Here is a 21,879-nt window from a genome sequence, read left to right as displayed (position 1 = left end):
TTGTAAGGTTGGCTTGGAGTTGGGAAATGGGAGGGTGGGGCAGTAACTGTATATAATTCTACCATGAGTGTTTTTCTTTAACTGTTGTGAACGGTATATTCGATATGTTTGTTTTGCACTGTACAAACTTTTTTTTTACTGTTTTTTTTCATTGTAGAAACTAATAAAAAAAAGTTTAAATTTTTTTTAAAGTAACCAATAAATTACATTTTAAAAAACACCAACACACACAAAATGCTGGTAGAACACAGCATCTATAGGGAGAAGCGCTGTCGACGTTTCGGGCCGAGACCCATCGTCAGAACACATCTGTTTCACCAAAGTCTTTGAAGGAAGAAAAGCTGCTATGTTCACTTAGTTTGGCCTACATGTGGTGACCAAGGAGCTTCTTATTCCAATCGATTCAGTAGCTAGGAATGAGTAATAATATTGACCTTACCTGCCTCACTAATGACTGAATAAGTACAACAGAGCTAGGCTGACACGATTTCAGTCTCACAATTTCACCGCAAGGGATGGTAAAATGAGTACACTGTTGTATAATTATGGGCAGAAGTACGAGAATTAAATATCTTGTTTCTGTGTTTTTAATTTTGATCTCCAGATGCTTTTCTGGGAAGGCAGTACCTCACCAACCTTTCAGTCAGGCACCCAGAATGCTTTATTCAATCATTATTCCCAGACCTACTTAACGTCCCTGATGATTTCCTTTCAAGATATTATCCAGCCGAAGGCATTATTTACTGTTGATTTATTTTGACTAAATTATGTTCAAAGCAGCTTATGGATGGTACCACAGCTAACCCTCAACTCCAATTCAATTTGATCGAGTGAGTTGATGGCCTGTTTACAACTATTTAGTTTCAGGAAATGTAGAAACATAGGCCTGGAAATTTGTCCAGACACCACCAGTTTGTCAGGTGCAGATCTGTCTCCAAATAGCATGGACACAGCATGCTCTCATTCCCAACACTGTCTGACATGGTTGTTACAACCAGACGCTAAAAAACTGGAATAGAACGGCTTGTACTACTGTATTATTGATAATTGGTTCATTATTGTCTAATGTATCGACGTGCAGTGAAAATCTGTTTTGCATGGCATCCATACAGAAAGCAAGTACAATGTCAGCATTCATTTCAAGGACTAGAATATAAAAGCAAGGATATAATGCTGAGGCTTTATAAGGCATTGGTCAGATCACGTTTGGAGTATTGTGAGCAGCTTCGGGCCCTTTATGTAAGAAAAAGATTGCTGGCTTTGGAGAGAAGGCTCATGAGAATGATCCTGGGAATTAATGGGTTAATATATGAGGAACGTTTGGCTCTAGGCCTGTACTCACTGGAGTTTAGAAGACTGAATATTAAAAGGCCTAAATAGAGCAGATGGGCAGAGGATGTTTCTAATAGTGGGAGAGTCTTGGACCAGAAGGCATAGCCTCAAAATAGAAGAACCCCTCTTTAGAACAAAGATGTGGAGGGAGTTCTTTAGCCAGAATCTGTGGTGAATCTGTGAAATTCATTGCCACAGATAGCTGTGAGGGTCAAGTCGTTGAGTATATTTAAAGCGGCGGTTGATTTGTAATGGCATCAAAAATTACAGGAGAAGGCAGGAGAATGGGGTTGAGGGGGATGATAAATCAGCCATGATAAAATGGCGGAGCAGACTTGATGGGCTGAAGGGCCTAATTCTGTTCCTACTTCTTATGGTTATTCCAAAAAGGGAAAAGCAATAGCAAAATGCTATTGATATATTGATATATATATAGTGATACATTTTCAGCAAAAATGCATTGCAGGTAGACAATGAGGTGCAAGAGCCAAGACCTGAGAGATTGAGAGTTCACCTTTGCCATACAATAGGTCTGCTCAAGAGTCTAATGGCAGTGGGATAGAAGCTGTCAATGAGCTAGGGTGTGTGCTTTCATGGTCTTGCAGCCAATGTAATACTGTTGAAGTGCTCACTGACGATCTGTAGGAAGCAAAGCTCTCAGTGTGCAAACAGAAAATAGCAATATGGTAATAGCCAGATAATCCTTGTTTGTGTGGTAGAAGAACTCTCTTGTTCTTTGACAGCATTTGTAATATCTACCTGAAGAGAGCATGTGTAACATACCACAGTTCTCTCTGGGTGTAGAGTTGCAGTGTCAGCCTGTCCCATTCTCGTCTGAAATCAGTACTTTTCGATGCAGAGAGAAGAGTGGTAATGAAGGCTTGTGAGTCAAGGCTGGGTGACGGGTTGGAGGTGCATCTCTACCAAAGGACGTGTAAGGTGCAACTTCCCTCCATTAACCCACAGGTCACCGTTGGACAAGGCATGGCACCTGCTTGGCCCCTCAATCAGGGTCACATAAAGCCATGGGAGCAGGTGGTGGATGGTCATATCAGCAGCTAGTTCATGTCACAAGTCCTGGTTACGTCACCACTGATGCCAGGCCAACAATCTCTGAAGAGTATTGATAATGGCTGGGGTCACCCGTCTTGTAAAGACACTGCCCAGAAGAAGGCAATTGCAAACCACTTCCGTAGAAAAATTTGCCAAGTGCAATCATGGTCATGGAAAGGCCATGATTGCCCCATATCACGTGACACAGTACATAACGACAACAATGATTAGTCAAAGCACTGAGTTCAAGACTCTGTTCAAGATGTTGCAGCTTTTCAATAGTCTTGTTTGGTCACATCTAGATAATTGCATACATTTATAGCTGCTTCATTATAAGGAGGATACGGAGGCTTTGGAGAATGTGTTTACCAGGATGCTGCCGGGGTTAGATGGATATGAGGGACTGGACAAACTTGAGTTATCTTATCTGGAGCAGCGGAGGCTGAATTGAGACCTGGTATATATTTATAAGATTATAAAGGGTACAGAGTACACAACCAGTATCTTTTTTTTCCCCAGTGTCAAAATGTCTAATACTGGAGTGCACATGTTTAACATGAGGGAGGCCAAATTCAAAGGAGACTTGGGGGACAAGCTTTTCCATGTAGAGTGGTAGATGAATGGAATGCGTTGTCAGGGGTAGCAGTGGAGACAAGTGTAATAGAGACATTTAAGACGCTCTTAGATAGCTCATGAACTTGCAGAGAATGGAGGTGATTAGGTCCTGTGTAGGCAGAAGGGATTAGTTTAGTTAGGCATTTAATTACTAGTTTAATTAGTTTGGTGTGATAACATCAGTCAAAGGGCCCATTGTATGTTTAGTTAAGTCGTGGCTGATGTATTTTTTTCATGCAATGCATTATTAACATCTAAACACACACAGTTGGCAAACTAGTTTGCCATGACATCAACCGGATCCATGTGAGAAAATCCCTACTGCTTGAATAGGGTCCAGAAATGAAACTAGGCTCTGCCCTTCGCTCTTCACTCGAAGGGTGATTCACTCTATCTCGCTCCTGCTCCAGGTCACCCTCTCTCCCATGACTGCAAGCTGGAAAATTATGAACCCAGATCCTTAAGTTGTGGTACCAGAATAACTAAATCATTCTTTTAATTCAAAGATGAGCACATGGTGTTCCTGGGCCAAGATGTCCACTTTATTAGATACCTCCTGTCAGCTTGAACCAGTCTGGCCAATCTCCACTGATCACTCTCATTAACAAGGAGTTTTCACCCACAGAACTGCCACTAACTGTAAACTCTAGAGACTGCTGTGTCTCAAAATCTCAGGAGATCAGCTGTTTCTGAGATACTCAAACCACCCCATCTGGCAGTAACAATCATTCCACAATCAAAGTCACTTAGATCACATTTCCTCCCCATTCAGACATATGGTCTAAACAACAACTGAACCTCTTGTCCCTGTCTGCATTCTTTAATGCATTGGGTTGCTGCCATATGATTGATTGACTAGATATTTGCATTACAAGCGGGTGTACAGGTGTACCTTTATTAGGGGGTGGCTAATAAAGCGGCTACTGCTATATCTCTTAGTCAGCTCATTGTGCAGCCGGATAGTAATTAAGTTACTGGATTCACTGTGAAAGGTAGAGAAGTTTATTCCAGGTAATTGTTCAAATCTGAAATAAAGAATAATCTGTTGCAATCATAGAAACATAGAAATCTACAGCACATTACAGAACCTTTGGCCCACTATGTTGTGCCAACCATGTAACCTACTCTAGAAACAGCCTAGAATTACCCTGCCACATAGCCTTCTATTTTTCTAGGTAGTAACTATGAAGCCTCTGGAGGTCATGAAAATATAAACTAATTCACCAATGCATTCTAGGGAAAGAAACCTCCCTTCCTTACCCAATCTGGCCCAGACATAACTCCAGACTACAGTAATAATGTTGACCCTTAACTATCCTCTGAAATGGTCAAGAAAACCACTCATTTCAAGGAAAATGCAATTAATATTGTGTTTTCAGTAACATTGATATTCGGTGCAGCAGTAACAAAATACATACATTCATGCGTCAATACCTACATAATCATATAACTCCCCGGCGTTCCATTTTCCACTGGAAGTCGTGTTAAATGAATAATTCATATTAATTTTCACTTCTCAAATTTTGTGCTTGACTTGATTTGTTGTTAATAAGCACATAATTAGATTTTCCAGAATGTTCTCACATTCAGTAGAAACTTATAGGGCAAACTCACCCTGTGCAAATTTATTAATCATCCTGTATGAAGTTCTACTTACAAGAGTTAAGATTTTCATTAAAGGAATCATTTAATGAGTTCTATATGAGCACTTGAGTTACTATTCATTAAGTATCACACAATGTAATTTCAATCCATCAAAAGGATTCCATATAAAGAACGCTGTATACAGCTGACAATTTCAGTTCATGTGTTTAACAAATACCCTATTTCTATGGGATGTAATGATGTAATACATGACAGAATGACTTGCAGTTTTTAGTAAACTTGTTAAGAAATCTTGTCTTTGGACATCCCATTGTCTGCAACAGGTCAAAGTGAAGAATAAACACCAGAGATTCTGCAGATACTGGAAGTCCAGAGCGACACACACAAAATGCTGGAGAAATTCAGCAGGTCAGGGAGCATCTATTGAGTGGAGGTGCCTCAGCCTGAAAGATTGACAAATCCAGATGAAGGGCCTCTGCCTGAAATGTTGACTGTTCATTGCTCTCCACAAGAGATTCTGCAGATGCCGAAAATCCAGAGCAAAACACACAAAATGCCAGGGGGACTCTACGGAGGCAGCATCTACGTATTGGGCCGAGACCATTCATCGCAACTGGAAAGGAAGGTGCAAGATGGGGGGGGGGGGGAGGGTGGTGGAAGGAGGACATACTAGAAAGTGATAGGTGAAGCCAAGTGAGTGGAGGAGAAGGGATGAAGTAAGAAGCTGGGAGGTGATAGGTGGAAAAGCTAAAGGGCTGGAGAAGAAGAGGTGGCCATGAACTGACATGCCGGAATGGAAGTGAGAATGGGGATTGGAATCAAAATGGTTGGTCACCAGGAATTGCTGCTTTTGCGGATGGAACAAAGATGTTCGGCAAAGTAGCTAATCTCCCAGTCTGCTCTGGGTCTCAGCAATGCAGAGGAGGCCACTTCAGAAGGACAAAGTACAGTGGAGGACCCTAATAGATTCACAGCTATATCAACTGGGAGACCTGTTTGGGGTTCTGAATGAAGGTGAATGGGCAGGTGCAGCAATTCTGCCACCTACAGGGATAAGTGCCAGTAGGGAGATTAGTGGGGAGGGACAAATGAACAAGAGAATCATGGAGAGAGTGATTCCTGAGGAGAGTTTGGGGGGGAAGGGGGAGAAGGCAACCAAACACCACCCTCCTCCTTCTATGGTCCACTCTCCTCTCCTATCAGATTCCTTCATCTTCAGCCCTTTACCTTTTCCACCTATCACCTCCCAGATTCTTACTTCATTCCCACCCCTCCCCACCCACGTAGCTTCACCTATCACATTCTAGCTTGTACTCCCTCCCCGTCACCCCACCTTCTTATTCTGGCTCCTTCCCCCTTCCTTTCCAGTCCTCGATGAAGGATCTCGGCCCAAAGCATTGACCGTTTATTCATTTCTATGGATGCTGCCCGACCTACTGAGCTCCCCCAGCATTTCAAAGTGAAGAATGTTATTGATGGAAAGTGAATAGTCGTCTCATCCTCCAGGGACTGCTGATGAACGCTGAATGTAAACTTTGGTTGAATAAAATAAACCCCATCTGAACTGGATAGTTTTAATCTGTCCTTTCTCTCTCTCTGTAGGGGTGCAACCTCCGTCGTGTACCGATGCCAAGAAAAGCAAACCCAGAAACAATATGCAGCAAAAGTCCTGCAGAAAACTGTAAGTGAAAGCTATTTTAACTTTCTGAGTTTATTAAATCTGATGCTGTGATGGCTTTGCTATACTTTCAGAGAGGGTGCAGAAAAGAGTTGTTCATAGAAGGGTTTATGTTACTGCTGGCTGCGCTCATAACTCATGTACTCAACGGAGTTTAGAAGAATAATCAGTTTGAGACCCATGAAATATTGAAAGGCCTAGATAGAGTGAATATGGAGAACATGTTTGCAACAGTAGGAGAATCTAGGACCAAAAGGGCGCAGCCTCAGAATAGAAGGGCATCCCTTTAGAGCAGAGATGAGGAAGAATTTCTTCAGGCAGAGGGTGGTGGATCTGGAGAATGCTTCTCCATAGATGGCTGTGGAGGCCAGGTGATTGGGTGTTTTGAAAGTAGAGGTTGTTAAATTCTTGATTAGTAAGGGCTATGGGGAGAAGGCAGGAGAATGGGATTGAGAGGGATCAATGATTGAATGGCAGTGGAGACTCGATGGGCCAAATGGCGTGGTGTTTGGTACAAGAGTATTAGGGTCAACCATGGTGCACTCAGTTTTTGAAGGTCCTTTTGCACTTGCACAAATGACATTTATAAGGAAAGGCGGGAGAAGCTAGGATTGTTTGGGAGTAGAGAAGATTGAGCGGACTTTTATTCTCTCACAGTGTATGCCACAGAGGAAGAAACTATTCATGCTAGTCAACAAAGAGTCAGCCCTTCCAATCTTCCAGTGTAGGTCCGTGTAACTCATGGAATAGAATGACAATGAGGGGCCTAGACAGGGTTGATAGAATGAAATAGTTCCCAATGGTGCAAGGGAGTAACAGTTTAAGATTTTTTAAAAATCAGAGCCAACATGAAGAAACCTGTTTCATGCAGCAGCTGAATCGCATCTGGAGTTCATGACCTGAGAGAGTGGTCGAAGTACACAGTCCGGGCTTTCAAAGGGCAATTGGATCGATGCTAGAAAAGGAATCATTCCTGACCTATGGAAAAGGCTGGTGGGGCTAGAAGCAGAAGCACATCCCCTGCAGAGTCAGCATGGACTAAAGGGCCAATAATTTCCTCTTCTATTACTGTTGATAGATTTTCTTATTTAAAGCCGTCCTGTCAACCTTTGCAGAATTATGTCTTTCACAAGTATTAATATCCCGGCCATTTGACGGCCAAGATTTAATAATCAGCCAGACAGGGAGAGGCTGCCTACTGTGCCCTGCTAACAATGCTAAGTTACTGTAGTTCACAAACCTTCTTGTAACACAAATGCAACCAGCATGAGAAAGCGGGAACGTAGCCTGCGAAAACGTAAGACTAACCAGATCCAACCACAGATAACACAAAAGCCAAACAGGGGTTTTGAAACGCCTTGCAGCAGAGTGGAACAAGGTGGCAGGGTGGAAGTGAGAATCTCAGAGTTTGGTGTCCACCAACACAGTGCCTAAAGATGACTGATAACTGGCTGTGCATGTCTTTAGATTGATCCATTATGTGTACTTAGTAAAACCGGTGAGTTTGCTTGGCTTATTCAGCTAGGATACCCTGGTCTTGTTGTTTTCTTATCTTGTCTTCCTTCTTGTCTTCCTCTTTCGCTACCTCCAATGGCGCCACTCAGAATAAGGTACACAATTCAATACATACTGTACAATTTTATTCCCCTTGCTATGTTAAGATTCTCTTCCTTTATTAATAAGCAGAGTGTTAAGGAATTGCAAAATGGATGTTCTCTGCTTATTCAGAGAATGTGCAGCTTTAATTCGGTGTGTACAATTAATGCCTTGCTCGAGGATAAGAGCTGCCGCAGAGTGGGTTGGAGGCCTGGCATAGGCCAGGGCAGATAGAGAGCAAACGTTCATATCTCGCTCAGACATTTTCCGTTAAATTGACAGCAAAGAGCTCTGATACTGGTGTACACCCACAGGAGGAGGAGCCTGATGTAAATTTTAAGAAGTGATTAACTTCCCCTGCTGAATCTGCTTATTATAAATATATATTTTATATAAATTTATTTACTTTTTTATCTGTTGATAAAGAAAAAATAGAATATTTGTACAGATGTCTCAAGGTTCTTGAATACTACTGAAGTCCTGTTGATTAATTTCATCAAGGGTTCACCAATAGCAACGCAATTATCACCAAAATGTTAGTGACGTTGAGTGAGGAATAGATATTGGCCAGGCTCTTTCGAGAAGTCTCTGCTTTTCTTTGACATGGTGCCAAGGGTTGATATTATGCCCATCTGGAAGACATAAAAAGACCTCATTTTATCCTCTCCCCTGTGGGACAGCACCTCCAAGGAGTAACACACTCCATATTAGCATCAGTCTAGAGGTCATGTAAGCATTATCTGCTAAAGTGCTCCAAATTCAGTCACAACTGACATGTTGACTCTCAAAGGCCTGAATTTATATCGCCTATAATGATTAAAATAACTTGCATAGGACACACATTTGCTTCCCATGAACTTTGTGCTGTCATGGTTTTAGGTAATAATGTTTTCTTTAGTAATTTACCTGTACAAATCTCATCAACATGTCCCAGTCAGCCTTGTGATGCCAGGCCTACGATGTAGCTGCAGCGTCTGGCCATCACATAGATATCAGAACAGGTTTCCAAAGTCTTTCTTCCCATAACATAAGCCCTTTTACCAACTGACTGTGGGCAAGGCCACATGTTTTCATTGACCACCATTGTATATATTTCCCCTGTTCTGGTGCAGCATTTTCAATTGAAGTGGCGTGATTTCACTCACTGACCCTTTCAGGAGGATCAGCTGCAATTGCCGCATAGCCTATTCTTGCATCCAGTTCGCATGGGATTGGTCACAATAATGGCCTTTTACAAGGGCCCTCAGAGGTTAAGTCCCCAACTTTGCCCAAGTTTTTAACCATTCCAAGAGATTTTGAAGGGATGTGTGGGTCAGGGGTTGCAGATCCCCCAGCTGCCCTGCAAGTTTAGCAGCAAGTCTGCCACCTACATACCAAACGAACCATTAGCACAGTGTCATCTAGTTGTCAAACAAACTCAGTATCCTTCACAATCCCAGGATAAACTTCTGATGTAAGTTCTGCTTCCCACCTCAATTCAACCTATTTGGCATAAACACCCTTCCACGTCCAAACTCGGATGATACTGCGTTCTCCGGCCTTTTTCCTCCACTCTCTGAGTCAGCTCTTTCAAATTCCCACTTCCCCACATTATGCGTCTTCTAGCTCAGGTATAGCTACATGGAAGTTCAGGGAGTTCCTTCCCGAAGGAGCTGGAGGATAGCAGGACTTGAGAAGATTCTTGAAACAGAGCAAAGAGAAGGGTTTAAATTCACGGAAGTATTTAATGAGCAGCCAATTAGCAAGCACAGCATGATGGGTAAAAGGGACTTGGCAGGTGATAAGAGTAAATTATGTAAGAGGAAAGAATACTAACTACTTTGAGGTGCATTTATAAGGTCTTTATGGTGTGAAGGAGTAAAATATGTCACTGACCTGATCAACGGTAATTAGCTTGCTGACTTAATATGCTTTATATTATTAAGACTCATCTGACACGTGGTGCTTCTGGTAACAGTTACTTGGAATGAAGAGGAAATTTGGTAGATTTACTAAAGCTCTAGGCTTAACTTTGTAGTCTGTGCACTAACCTGAATCTCGATGGCACCAAACAAAGAATAATCATTAGTGTTTTGACCAGAGGTATCAGCGTTGCACAAGGCAGCTTACTCAAGAAGCATGCTTGAAGTCTGCAGAGTATTTTCTTGGTATGATAAAGTATAGAACTGGAACCAATTTGTTACATTTGTACAGCCTACTTTAGCCAAGAGGGTGTTTTATTTCCTCTTAGAATGCTAGACATGTACTTTTGCAGGCCCATTTTGCTTTGAATATTTATTTATACAATATAATAAATATCGATGTCATTGTTAGACCCAATACTTCCTTGTGCTTTTTCAATACAGAGCACAATACTGAATGAAATGGCACAGATTAACCCTTGGAGGTACTGAAAGCCTTTTGTAGAGCCGCAAACAGCCTACATTTCTTTACTTAACAGTGGGAAGAGTTGAGCTGAATTAGACCACAATAAAGTAATAGACAATGTTGGTATGATGAGAATTTCATTTTCATTAACATATAATCATGCAGGAATTGTGCCCTGTCTGGGGTGTTTGTTCTCATCAGATTAGAAGATCCCTTGGTACTGTTTTATTCAGAGCAGATCTTCCCAGTGTCCTGACCAATAATTATCCCTCTGCCAACATCCCCAAAAACAGATTATCTGGTTGTCATTAAATTGCTGTGTCTGAGAACATGTTGTGCACAAACTGGCTGCTGTGTTTTGTCGATTGCAACAAGGACTACTCAGAAACGTTTTATTAGTATTAAAGCACCTTAGACACCCTGAATAGGGCTTGAAAGACACTGTATAAATAGAATTCTTTCTTTTGAACATATTAGCTATTTGCATACTTTAGACGCTGCAAAGAAGCCAGTGAGATTAATTGTACAGGTACTCTCTATTTGGAATGAAAGGCTTGTTCTTTGGATGGTGTCAGTGTGTCTCTAATATGAAGAAAAAGTGAATTTCAATGGCACTCTATTCAACATTATGATTTCCCAAAGTGCTTTAGAACCAATGAAGTTCATTTAAAGCAGGGGTTCTGTGGTAAACTATGTATACCTGTCTGGACACGCCCCTCTACTGACTGCTCCTGTGGCACCTCCCACAGACCCCTGTATAAAGGCGATTGGGACACTGCTCCACCCACAGTCTTCGAGATGTCGTGCTCCCTTTTGCTGTTAATAAAAGCCTATCGTTCTCTTCCAGTCTCCGAGAGTTATTAATGGTGCATCAGGTTCCCAACCCTGTTTATGCCATGGACTCCGACCATAAATCGAGGGGTCTGTGGACACCAGATTAGGAACCCCTGATTTAAAGTGTCGTAACTCCTGAACCACTAAAATCTGCAGACAGACCATTGGTTAAAATCTTAAGCAGATTACACCCAGCTGGGCAAGCGGCATCAATGTAGACAGAACCAAAGCTAACATTTCAGGCCAGTGACCTCTCATTATCTCAGCTTTCTCCCTTTACAAATGAGACTTAGCCTGTCGAATATCTCTGGATTTTCCTAATTTTTAATTAGATTTCAGCTTTTTCAACATCTTAATTTTTAAATGTTGTTTCCAAAGACTTCAGCTTTGGGATTTGAGACCTTGTCTGACCTCTGGCAGTACACACTAACCATATTAATCAAGATTATGACCCAAAATCCTGGACTCACAGAAAGAAGTGAAAATGATCAGAGGTGTCTCTGGAGAGTCCAGGATCGTTTCCTGTGAGATGTAACCCAGAGTCTGAATTGTGCTCCAGATTGTCACTGGATTCTACTGATATAATTCCCATTCCCTGGAGTCACAGTGGTGAATGTGCCTGGTTTCTGACAGCAGAAGCAGCCACTGGAGATTTCAATAGTTTGTGTGTGTGTTTTTATACAATTCTACACTAATAAATGTTAAAAATAAGTCATGCCCAGGACATGGCAACCTGAAAAACTAGGTCAAAGATATTCTTGAATTATTCCTCTGCTGATACCAATGTCCTATTTATTGATGAGTTTGCCCATATAACATATGCAGGTGGAAATTAGTACTGGCAGATGTAATTTGAAATGGAGTCCTTTCCAAATTTAGATGTACTTAGAAAACTAAACAGTTTGAAAGTAGGTTATCAGCAAATGCAAACCATGTGATCCAGTACTTGCAGTTATCTTTCCACAGAGTTTTTAGTGCAGTGTTTCATTTACAACGTATTCCCCGATCCAACAGTAATGATATAATTCTGAGTGCATAATTTATAAAGAGTAAAGTTAATTAAAATTTACTTGCATGGATAATGTTTGTTTTTACCACTGATAAGCAAAAATGTAGAAACATTTTTCAAATCAGCAGAGCATGTTAGCTGCCTCTTGAGATTAACATGACCAGGTTCAGCTCTGAGCAACAGAAAAGGTGCTGCGGGAATTCAGCAGGTCAGGCAGTATCTATGGAGAAAAATGGACAGTCACCATTTCAGGTCGAGATCTTTCATCTCGACCAGGTGCAGATAGTTCACAGACGCTGCCTGACCCATCCATTTCCACCAGTGTCTCATACATTGCTCCATATTCTAATAACAGCAGAATCTTTTGCCTCCAACTAACCTCTGAGCAATTCTGTTTTTCAAAATGTTTCGTGTGAACTTTGACAGTGCTGTCTACCTCAGAGTCAGAATCAGGATTAATATCACCGGCATATGTAGTGAGATTTGTTGGCTTTGCAGCAGCAATACAATACAGTTCGTAATAATAGAAATAAAACATGAAATTCAGTAAGTATATATATAAATAGTTAATTTAAATAAGTGGTGCAAAACTTTTTTAAAAAGTAGTGAGGTAGCATTCATGGGTTCAATGTCCATTCAGAAATTGGACAGCAGAGGAGAAAAAACTGTTCCTGAATCTTTCAGTGTGTGCCTTCAGGCTTCTGTACCTCCTTGCTGATGGTTGCAATGAGAACATCGCCTGTCCTGGGTGATTGGGATCATTAATGATGGATACCACCTTCATAAAATAATTCCTAAAGTTCCTCTTTCCTTTATGCACAGAGTGGCAGATGTGGAGGGCGGGGCAGAAGTTGGCTTTTTCATTTATCCTCAAAGATTTTGACTGGCCTGGCTTTTCAGTGAATCATAATTTGCACAATAATGGTCTACATAGCAAATCAGTGTGTATTTCATAAACTTAAAATTGTGAGCATTTGTTAAAAACCCATGTAAAAAGTTAAACGAAGGTTTTCGTATAAAGATTCGTGTTCATATTATTGTCTTCCTCTTCCCCTCTTCTGCAGATGCTGGCTTTTTGTTGAGGTTGGTTCCATTGGAAGGAGGAGAACTTCTACCTTCTCATGGACATCCAAGTTACTGTCCCTTTTATTTTAACACTGAGTTAGGAGTAACACCATTATCCATTTTGCCTCAAAAATCAATAGATTTTCAGTACTATACAGGAATTGAACCACACTTCTGCACCCTTTAATTTTGCTTCATATAAATAAACAAACCCATCGATCCAACATGTGCGATTTTAATGAGATTGTCTTTTTATGAATCAGCACCTATAGCATTTTTCAATTATAATTCAGAGTTCTTTTAACATTTTCAGATCGATAAGAAGATTGCAAGAACTGAAATTGGTGTTTTGCTACGGCTCTCTCATCCGAATATTGTAAGTGAATCATTGCGTTTGATGAAACAGCAGCCTTCTGTGTTGGCGGTGGCTTAGTTTGCACTATTCTTGCTTCTAAGTTAGGAACCTGTGAAGTGAAGTTCTGTTGAGTATAAAGTACATCTAGCTCTGTGTTGGAGCTCTTCAGAAAGACGATAAGGTGAAGCATGAATTCCCTGTTGCATCTTGGACATGCTCTGATGGTGAAGAGCAGGGAAGTCACCGATGTGGAAATTAGTGGTTATTTTGCAATCAACAACACTAATGCAGATTCCAGTAAGACTCCAATAATCCACCAGCCGGCTGACATGAAATCACAGCAGTTCAGCATTTGGTTTACCATAGATGGTTCTCGTGATCACCACACCCTCCGGCAGCTCAGTGGGGCCCTCTTTCTACACAAATACAAATACTTTATTGTCACCAAACAATTGATACTAGAGCGTACAATCAAAGTAAATATAATAAAATTTATTTAGAAAATAATTAGAAAATAGAAAAGGGAAAGTAAGGTAGTGCAAGTCAGGCCCGGATATTTGGAAGGTACGGCCCAAATCCGGGTCAGGATCTGTTCAGCAGTCTTATCACAGTTAGAAAGAAGCTGTTTCCAAATCTGGCCATACGTATCTTCATGCTCCTGAAGCTTCTCCCGGAGGGAAGTGGGACCAAAAGTGTGTTGGCTGGTTGGGACTTATCCTTGATTATCCTGGCAGCACTGCTCCAACAGCGTGTGGTGTAAAGTGAGTCCAAGGATGGAAGATTGGTTTGTGTGATGTGCTGGGCTGTGTTCACGATCTTCTGCAGCTTCTTCTGGTATTGGACAGGACAACTTCCATACCAGGTTGTGATGCACCCTAGAAGAATGCTTTCTATGGTGCACGTATAAAAATTAGTGAGGGTTTTAGGGGACAGCCAAATTTCTTCAGCTTTCTCAGGAAGTAAAGGTGCTGGTAGGCCTTCTTGGCAGTGGACTCTGCTTGGTTAGACCAAGTCAGGTCATTTGTGTCATTTCTTTTCACTATGAACCAAAACACTCTATAAATGCAGGACCAGTTATATAAATGTCATAAAATTGTATGTTTTCTGCTTTTCTTACCAGCAAATAAAAAGAGCTACTCTGATGAAAAGACAGGTTTATTCCAACTGCAATTTACCAGTTAGGCCATTACATGATTTGCGACTGAAGTTTGCAGCACCTGTGTGAAGTATAATCATATCACCGACCAGTTATAAAGTGATCTTGTAGTAAATTGTAGATTCCTGTTGAATAATTCAGGAACAGTGCTATGGGAATCCCAAGGAATGTCACTAACGTGTAAAGCCATTTTGATCTTGTTGGCCATTTGTCAAAGGAACTAGGTGAGGAAATTCACTACACAACTCATAATTAATCAAAGCTCACACCTATTGTCTCTGTACAAGCAACAATGGCCGAAATAGGGGATCCCCCATTGGCCAGATGATTGATCCTTTCTTCACCCAGTCCTAGGAACGGGGCTTCTTCCTTGTGATGGTGGATCTCTTGAGAGAGTTATCGCTGCTAGCAGGCTCAAAGTGTCCACCTTTATACTCGTTCCTTACCAATTCAAATATTGCATTCTGGTGTCATCGGCTGTAGGTCATCTGATTGACCTTTAACACCTTTTTATTGGCTCTGCTCCAGACCAGCGTCCATTTATTCTCTTCCCCACCAAGTGACATTCAGTAATTTATGGATCCTTGTTCTCTTCAGTAACCAGTTCGACTCACTCCAGGCAGGCACCAACCCCAACATTAACAAACCTGCATGTTCCAAAGAACACCTCACAAATAACTTCTTTGGAAATTTATGTCCAGTTCCGTAGTTTACCATCAATCTGGTTAATCAGCTTTTATTAAACAGCAGATTTTTCTGCTATTCCCCCATTAGGGTGATGGTTTTACAGAGTCAGCGGAGGCAGGTTCAATTCCCGCCACTGTCTGCAAGGAGTTGTATGTTCTCTCTGTGGCCGCATGAGCTCCCTCTGGGTGGTCCTGGTTTTCTCCCACATTCCAGAGTACCGGTCAGTAGGCTAGTTAGTCACATGGGTGTAACAGGACAGTATGAGATCTTTGGGTCAGAAGAGCCTGCTATCCCGAAATAAATTAGTGTCATTCACGTTCTATCGTTCACCGAAGTGTGGCACCTTCTCAGTGGTGTAACATTCTGACGGTATAGCGTTCCCCCTGCTCTCCCAACCTAGATTAGTCTTCCACATTGGAAGCAGCTGCTGTTGATTTGCTGGGGTGTGGGGAAGAAAGACAGAAAGAACATCTCACAAGCTTCAACTCTGAATACAAATGAATTCTTTATGTTGGCTCACCCAGAAACGACCTTGAACTCACTGTCCAAAAAGACTGGTGGGGACAGGAACCCTTTCTACATTTGAAGCTTTGCCTTCGGGAGCACTTGGAGTACGAGATTCCATCCAGTAATGGAGAGAGGGCTTGAAAGTGGCTGAATCCATCTGAATTGATTGCTCTTCCGTCAGCCGGCTTACTTGCAATAGGCTGAGAGCTTTTTACTGGGTCAAAAAAATCCTGTGAAATAGATTTAGACTGTCAAGTTATTCCTGGAGAATTCAATGTCAGTGAACTTAATTAAATATCAGCCTTTTACAATATGTAGATGTTTTTGACAGTTTAAAAGTATTTAATCAATTGTGTGATTTTTATTATGAATACTTCCCCAGTGGAAATAATTTTGTTCCATGTACATTCATATTCATACCTGGAGGGTGTGATGTCCTGTGAAGTACTTTCTGACCTTTAGAATTCTTGCTATGAATAATATGACCTTCCCTAAGAACAAGCTTGCAGAAGATACTAAATAGCTAGACTACAGAGTAAATCCAGGATATGGTATATATTCACAAACAAGAGAAAATCTGCAGATGCTGGAAATCCAAGCAACACACACAAAATGCTGGAGGAACTCAGCAGGCCAGGCAGCATCTATGGAAAAGACTGCAGTCGACGTTTAGGGGCCGAGACCCTTCGGCAGGACCCGATGAAGGGCCTCGGCCTGAAAGTTCGACTATCGCCTTTTGCATAGATGCTGCCTGGCCTGCTGAGTTCCTCCAGCACTTTGTGTGTGTTACAGTATATATTGGTAGATTAAATCTGATCCAATTAGGAGGAGCTGAGTTTGGAATGTTGTCTCTTTTAAATTAGTAAAGTGAAATAAAAATAATCAACTAATTTGAATATCTCTAACTCAGAGGAAGAGAGGATATGTATTTTTTTTATTTATTGAGATATAGCACGGAATAGGTCTTTCTGGTCACCAGAGCCATGCCAGCCAGCAATCCCCCAATTTAATCCTAGCCTAAGAACAGGACAATTTACAGTAACCAATTAACCCTCTTTGAAGGGTGGGAAGAAACTGGAGCACCCGGAGGAAACCCACATGGTCGTGGGGAGAACATACAAACTCCTTACAGGCCACAGCAAGAATTGATCCCGGGTCGCTTGTACTGTAAGGCATTGTGCTAGCCACTACATTACCATGCATCCTAATGGCTATGATAGGAACGTTAACAATGATAAAACACACAGGGATGGATGCCTTTGTCATCTCCACCTATCGCCTCCCAACTTTCTGTCGCTATTTCCACTGTCCCCTCCGCCTGCCAGTCGGTAGCCCTCACCTGGATCCTGCTGTCTGCTGCCCCACCCCTTCCCTTCACTGTCCTCGTACTGGTTGTCTGCCCTCTATACTTCAGTCCAAAAGAAGGGTCTTGACATGGAAAGTCAACTGTCCATTTTCCTTCACAGATGCTGCCTGAGCTGCAGAGTTCCTCTCACATCTTGTTTTCTCCTTTGCTCCTGATTCCAGCGTCTGTAGTCCCTTGTGTCTCCAGGAATGGTTTTTCCTGTCTGAAGTCCTTAGTTCCCCTTTGAAATCTTCCTCTTTCACTACTTTGTACAGAAATATTCAATATATTTGTTTTGGGTGGAAGGAAGAAGGAATTAGATTTCCAATTGTAGTTGTAGAGCAACTATTTGAATATAATGGAATGATCCCCTTGTTCATAAGGAGTATCCATTGGAGTTTAATGAATCAGAATCAAGTTTACTATCACTGGCATATGTTGTGAAATTTGTTAAGTGGCAGCAGTAGATTGCAATACATTATTAAAAATCTGTAAATTACAGTAAGATGTATCAGAATCAGAATTAGACTTTAATCGCCAGGTACCGTGTGCACATACAAGGAATTTACTTCCGGCAGATGTTGTCTCTCTGCTCATAACAATAATAATGATAAATATAAATGAAAATATAGATTATACATACAAGTAGTGCAATCCAAGTAATAGTTAGCCGACAGTTAACTGTTCAGCAAAGTGACCGCAGTAGGGAAAAAACTTCTCCAGTGCCTATTAGTCTTAGTCTGGAGGGACCTGAAGCACCTACCAGTCCGTGCACAGGATGGGAGGATAGAATATATGTATATTTTTTAAAAGTTAAATTAAACAAGAGAAAAAAATTTAAATCTACTCCTCAGCATTTTTCTCCAGTCCTGCGGAAGGGTCTCGGCCCAAGATGTCGACTGTACTCTTTTCCATAGTTGCTGCCTGGCCTGCTGAGTTCCTCCAGCATTTTGTGTGCAATGTAAGCACTGGCAGCTGCTAAAGTTAGTGGTCACCATCAAGAATACTGAGGAACTCGAGATTCCAGTTTATTTGTCACATGTACATAGAAATGTACATGACCCTGGTTCAATTCTTGTCGTTGTCTGTAAGGAATTTGTATGTTCTCCCCATGACCACATGGGTTTTCTCTGGGTAACTCCATTTTCCTCCCACAGTCCAAAGTCGTACTGGTTGGTAGGGTAATTGGCTCTTGCAAATTGTCCCATGATTAGGCTAGGGTTAAATTGGGGGTTGCTAGACAGGCTATTGGAAATTCCAGAAGCATAAGCCACATTAACCCTAACTTAGTACTCCCAAGCCTCACTAATGCAGGAAATTTCCTGCATTTCTCTGTGGAAGTCCTGATTTCCAGGCTAGAGAGCCTGCCTGCTGTATTAGTGAAGGATTAGGCCTGGTGCAAACATAGCAAACACCATGTCAGGAGCTGGTAGAGCAGTGCCAGATATAGGGGTGGAGGGCTTGATAGAGGTGAGGTGTAGAGGCCTTGCTGGCTGCTCGTCTGTGCAAAACCTACACTCTCCTTCAGCATTACTGGGGCCACAGACAAACGAGCTATCAGGACTGTCACCAGAGGCTGCTGTGCGAGCCTCCAGATGGCTGTGGATCAAGAGGTGTGACCCATGGACCAGTGCTGCTGGGACACAAGCCAGGGCCTGATCAACCCTGGCTGGGTTGCCTGGGCAACAGTGGCTGCTGTTGAAAGACCGAAAACGCCCGATGACCCCATTTGTATCACTGATGAAGTGTCCCAGCATATCCTAGGATGTATCTCAGCATCAAAGAATAGGAAATACTCCCAGGGGATGGGAAGGGTAAATGGATTATGTTTTATTAGTTAAGTTAGTTTTGGTTATTCTAATTCTGAAAGTCAGTGTGTTTTAATGTTTTAATATTAGGAACAGCTTCCAAGCAGAAAAGATTGACACCTAATGACATGTCTGGGATAGTCAGTGTGCCTCCAGTGAAGGTGGGGGATTTCTGGCTTCAAAGCCCATGCATCATTGCTTGTGTTGAGACAGCTCCTGCAAGCTAGCACAGAAGTATTGGGAGCCAGACTTCCAGTGGAATCAAAATGGGGGAACAGGCCATCACACTGGAACAAAAACCACAGCCCAAGAGCAGTTTCAGGGCAGTAAAAAAATCCAGTCCAACAGAGCTGCTCTCGATGTAACTGAAGCCAGCATTGATTTGCTAGCCTCGGTGCAAATGGGAAATGTTCATGTGCTTGTGCTTTGCAAATGGTGCAGTTGTATTTATAGGCTGTGAAAATAACACGTTATAAATTGCCTCAGACTTGTTAAAAAGAGATAACAATTGATTGGTCAAAATTATTTTAGGTTTGGAAATTAACCAGATGCTTGCCAATAATATAGGACAAACGTACCCATTTGGGGCCTGACCTGCTGAGTTCCTCCAGCAGTTTGCGTGGACCATCCTGATGAAGGGTCTCAGTTTAAAATGTCCACTGTTTTCTCTTTCCATAGGTGCTGCCTGACCTGCTGAGTTCCCCCAGCATTTTGTGTGTGTTGCTTACCCATTTGGGGTTGAGCACTATTTTTTATTAATTGATAGGCTGTTGTTTTCATTAGAAAGAATTGCATTTATTCTCATCTATAATTCTCCTTGATTTGAATGGCTTGCTCAATCACTTCAGAAGGGGCTGAACCGTCAAAGGGATCACTGTGGGTCTGGACTCACAAAAATACCAGATGGATAGAAGATTAAACTGGCAAACCAGACAAAGACAGCAGATTTCCTTTCCTAAAAGACATTAGTGAACCGGTTATGAGAATCTAGTTATCTAATTACAGAAGTACTTTAAACTCCCCAGATGGAGTGGTGAGATTTGAATTTGTGTATCTGAATCTTCAGTTTGGATTTTTGGAATACTAATCCTGTAAATTAACTACTTCACAGCTCTATCTATTCTATCAAATAGACAGAGCATTAGAGCTGAGTTTCATTTTTAGACTGTACAATTGATATTAATCCATTTTATCTTCACAAGATTAAACTAGTTCACATTTGTCCCAGCAGAGAATCTGTTGGGAACCCAAGGGAAATTATATGGATTAAAACTCTACTGACTTTACTATTTTCGGTGAACAATTTCTCAAGCAAATTCATGAAGACTAGGATAATAGTGCAAGGCCATTGAAATTATACCTTGGAGCCCAAGTCTCATGACATCCAAAGATTAATCCATGTTTCTACCTTTCGGTAGTTTCTCAATTCATTTTCCCCTTCAAGCACGTTTAGATGTTATTGTTCCCAGTGAAAGGACATCAGTCTCAAACATTAACCATTTCTCCCTCTACTATTGCTACCTGACCTACTGAGTCAATCCAGAATTTTTTTCTCTATTATTCTTTCAAATCTCCAGCATCTGCAGTATTTTGCTTTTGTGGAAATACTGTACAAGTGTTAAACACATTTATAAGGATACCTGTCTTTAATTGACTGCCAATGTTTAATAAAGTTAGCTATTAATTGCCAAAGTGGGTCTCCCCATTGGTCATTCATTATTAATTGCCTTCAATAGACAGCTACGTACAATGCTTTTAACATAAAGGTCCCAAACAGAAATACTATCAAATTTTGACAAAAGAGATGGTTAGACATGTGCAAGTGATGTGGGTTTTAAGGAGGGTCTTATAAAATGGGAGGTGAAAAGTACAGAGAAATTCTGAAAGAGAAGGAACAGAATGCAGAGTTTAAGGCACAGCCACCAAATTAGGACAAAGGTGTACAATATGAGAATTGTTGGTAAACTCCATCCCTGCATTTGAGTAGGTCCTGGTGAAATGCCCTCAGACCCACCTGCAGTAATGAAGGTGGTGTTGGTGAAGGAATATTTTAGCACAGTAATGATGAAGGAAAGGTAGTGTAATCCCATGTCAAGATACATGACTTGGAAGGGCACTTGAAACATAAAATTGTTACAGAGGCTTTGTTAACTACAGTTGAAGGAAAACAAAGTTCCTTGATGATTATAGGGCTACTGAAGGATGGGGAGAGAGCATGTTAGATCATGGAACACAAGGATCAGAGGTTTAATATTGTGACATTAAAAACTCAGCAGGGGAACATCACATGACTATTAAGTATTACTGTTCTCAACAATAGTGCATATTTGATATCCTCTTTAAAGTCAATAGAAAGTCTCTGTTTTATTGTACTAGGATTAGAGACAACACAAAACAATATATTAAAAAGAACAATAGTGCATGTATTTGCAATGAAATTCCACTTTACAGACAGACAGACAGACATACTTTATTGATCCCAAGGGAAATTGGGTTTTGTCACAGCCACATCAACCAAGAATAGTGTAGAAATATAGCAATATAAAACCATAAATAATTAAATAATAATAAGTTAATCATGCCGAGTGGAAATAAGTCCAGGACCAGCCTATTGGCTCAGGGTGTCTGACACTCCAAGGGAGGAGTTGTAAAGTTTGATGGCCACAAGCAGGAATGACTTCCTATGACGCTCAGTGTTACATCACGGTGGAATGAGTCTCTGGCTGAATGTACTCCTGTGCCTAACCAGTACATTATGGAGTGGACGGGGGTCATTGTCCAAGATGGCATGCAACTCGGACAGCATCCTCTTTTCAGACACCACCATCAGAGAGTCCAGTTCCACCTCAACAACATCACTGGCCTTA

At 41.4% G+C, this 21,879-nt stretch overlaps 1 protein-coding gene across 1 annotated transcript in view; it reads left to right on the top strand.

The window, feature by feature from the left end:
* Positions 1-21,879, top strand: part of LOC132406050 (calcium/calmodulin-dependent protein kinase type IV-like) — a 139,443-nt gene that overhangs the window by 35,082 nt on the left and 82,482 nt on the right. Inside the window, exons 2-3 of the mRNA XM_059991229.1 lie at positions 6,208-6,286; positions 13,468-13,530. Of these exons, the coding sequence (XP_059847212.1) occupies positions 6,208-6,286; positions 13,468-13,530 (142 nt within the window). The remainder of the gene's footprint in view (positions 1-6,207; positions 6,287-13,467; positions 13,531-21,879) is intronic.

The sequence above is a fragment of the Hypanus sabinus genome, chromosome 16 (genome assembly GCF_030144855.1).
Source record: "Hypanus sabinus isolate sHypSab1 chromosome 16, sHypSab1.hap1, whole genome shotgun sequence".
In the NCBI taxonomy this organism is placed as follows: domain Eukaryota; kingdom Metazoa; phylum Chordata; class Chondrichthyes; order Myliobatiformes; family Dasyatidae; genus Hypanus; species Hypanus sabinus.
The sequence above is the reverse complement of the archived record's forward strand: the minus strand, read 5'-3'. Positions and strand labels throughout refer to the sequence as shown.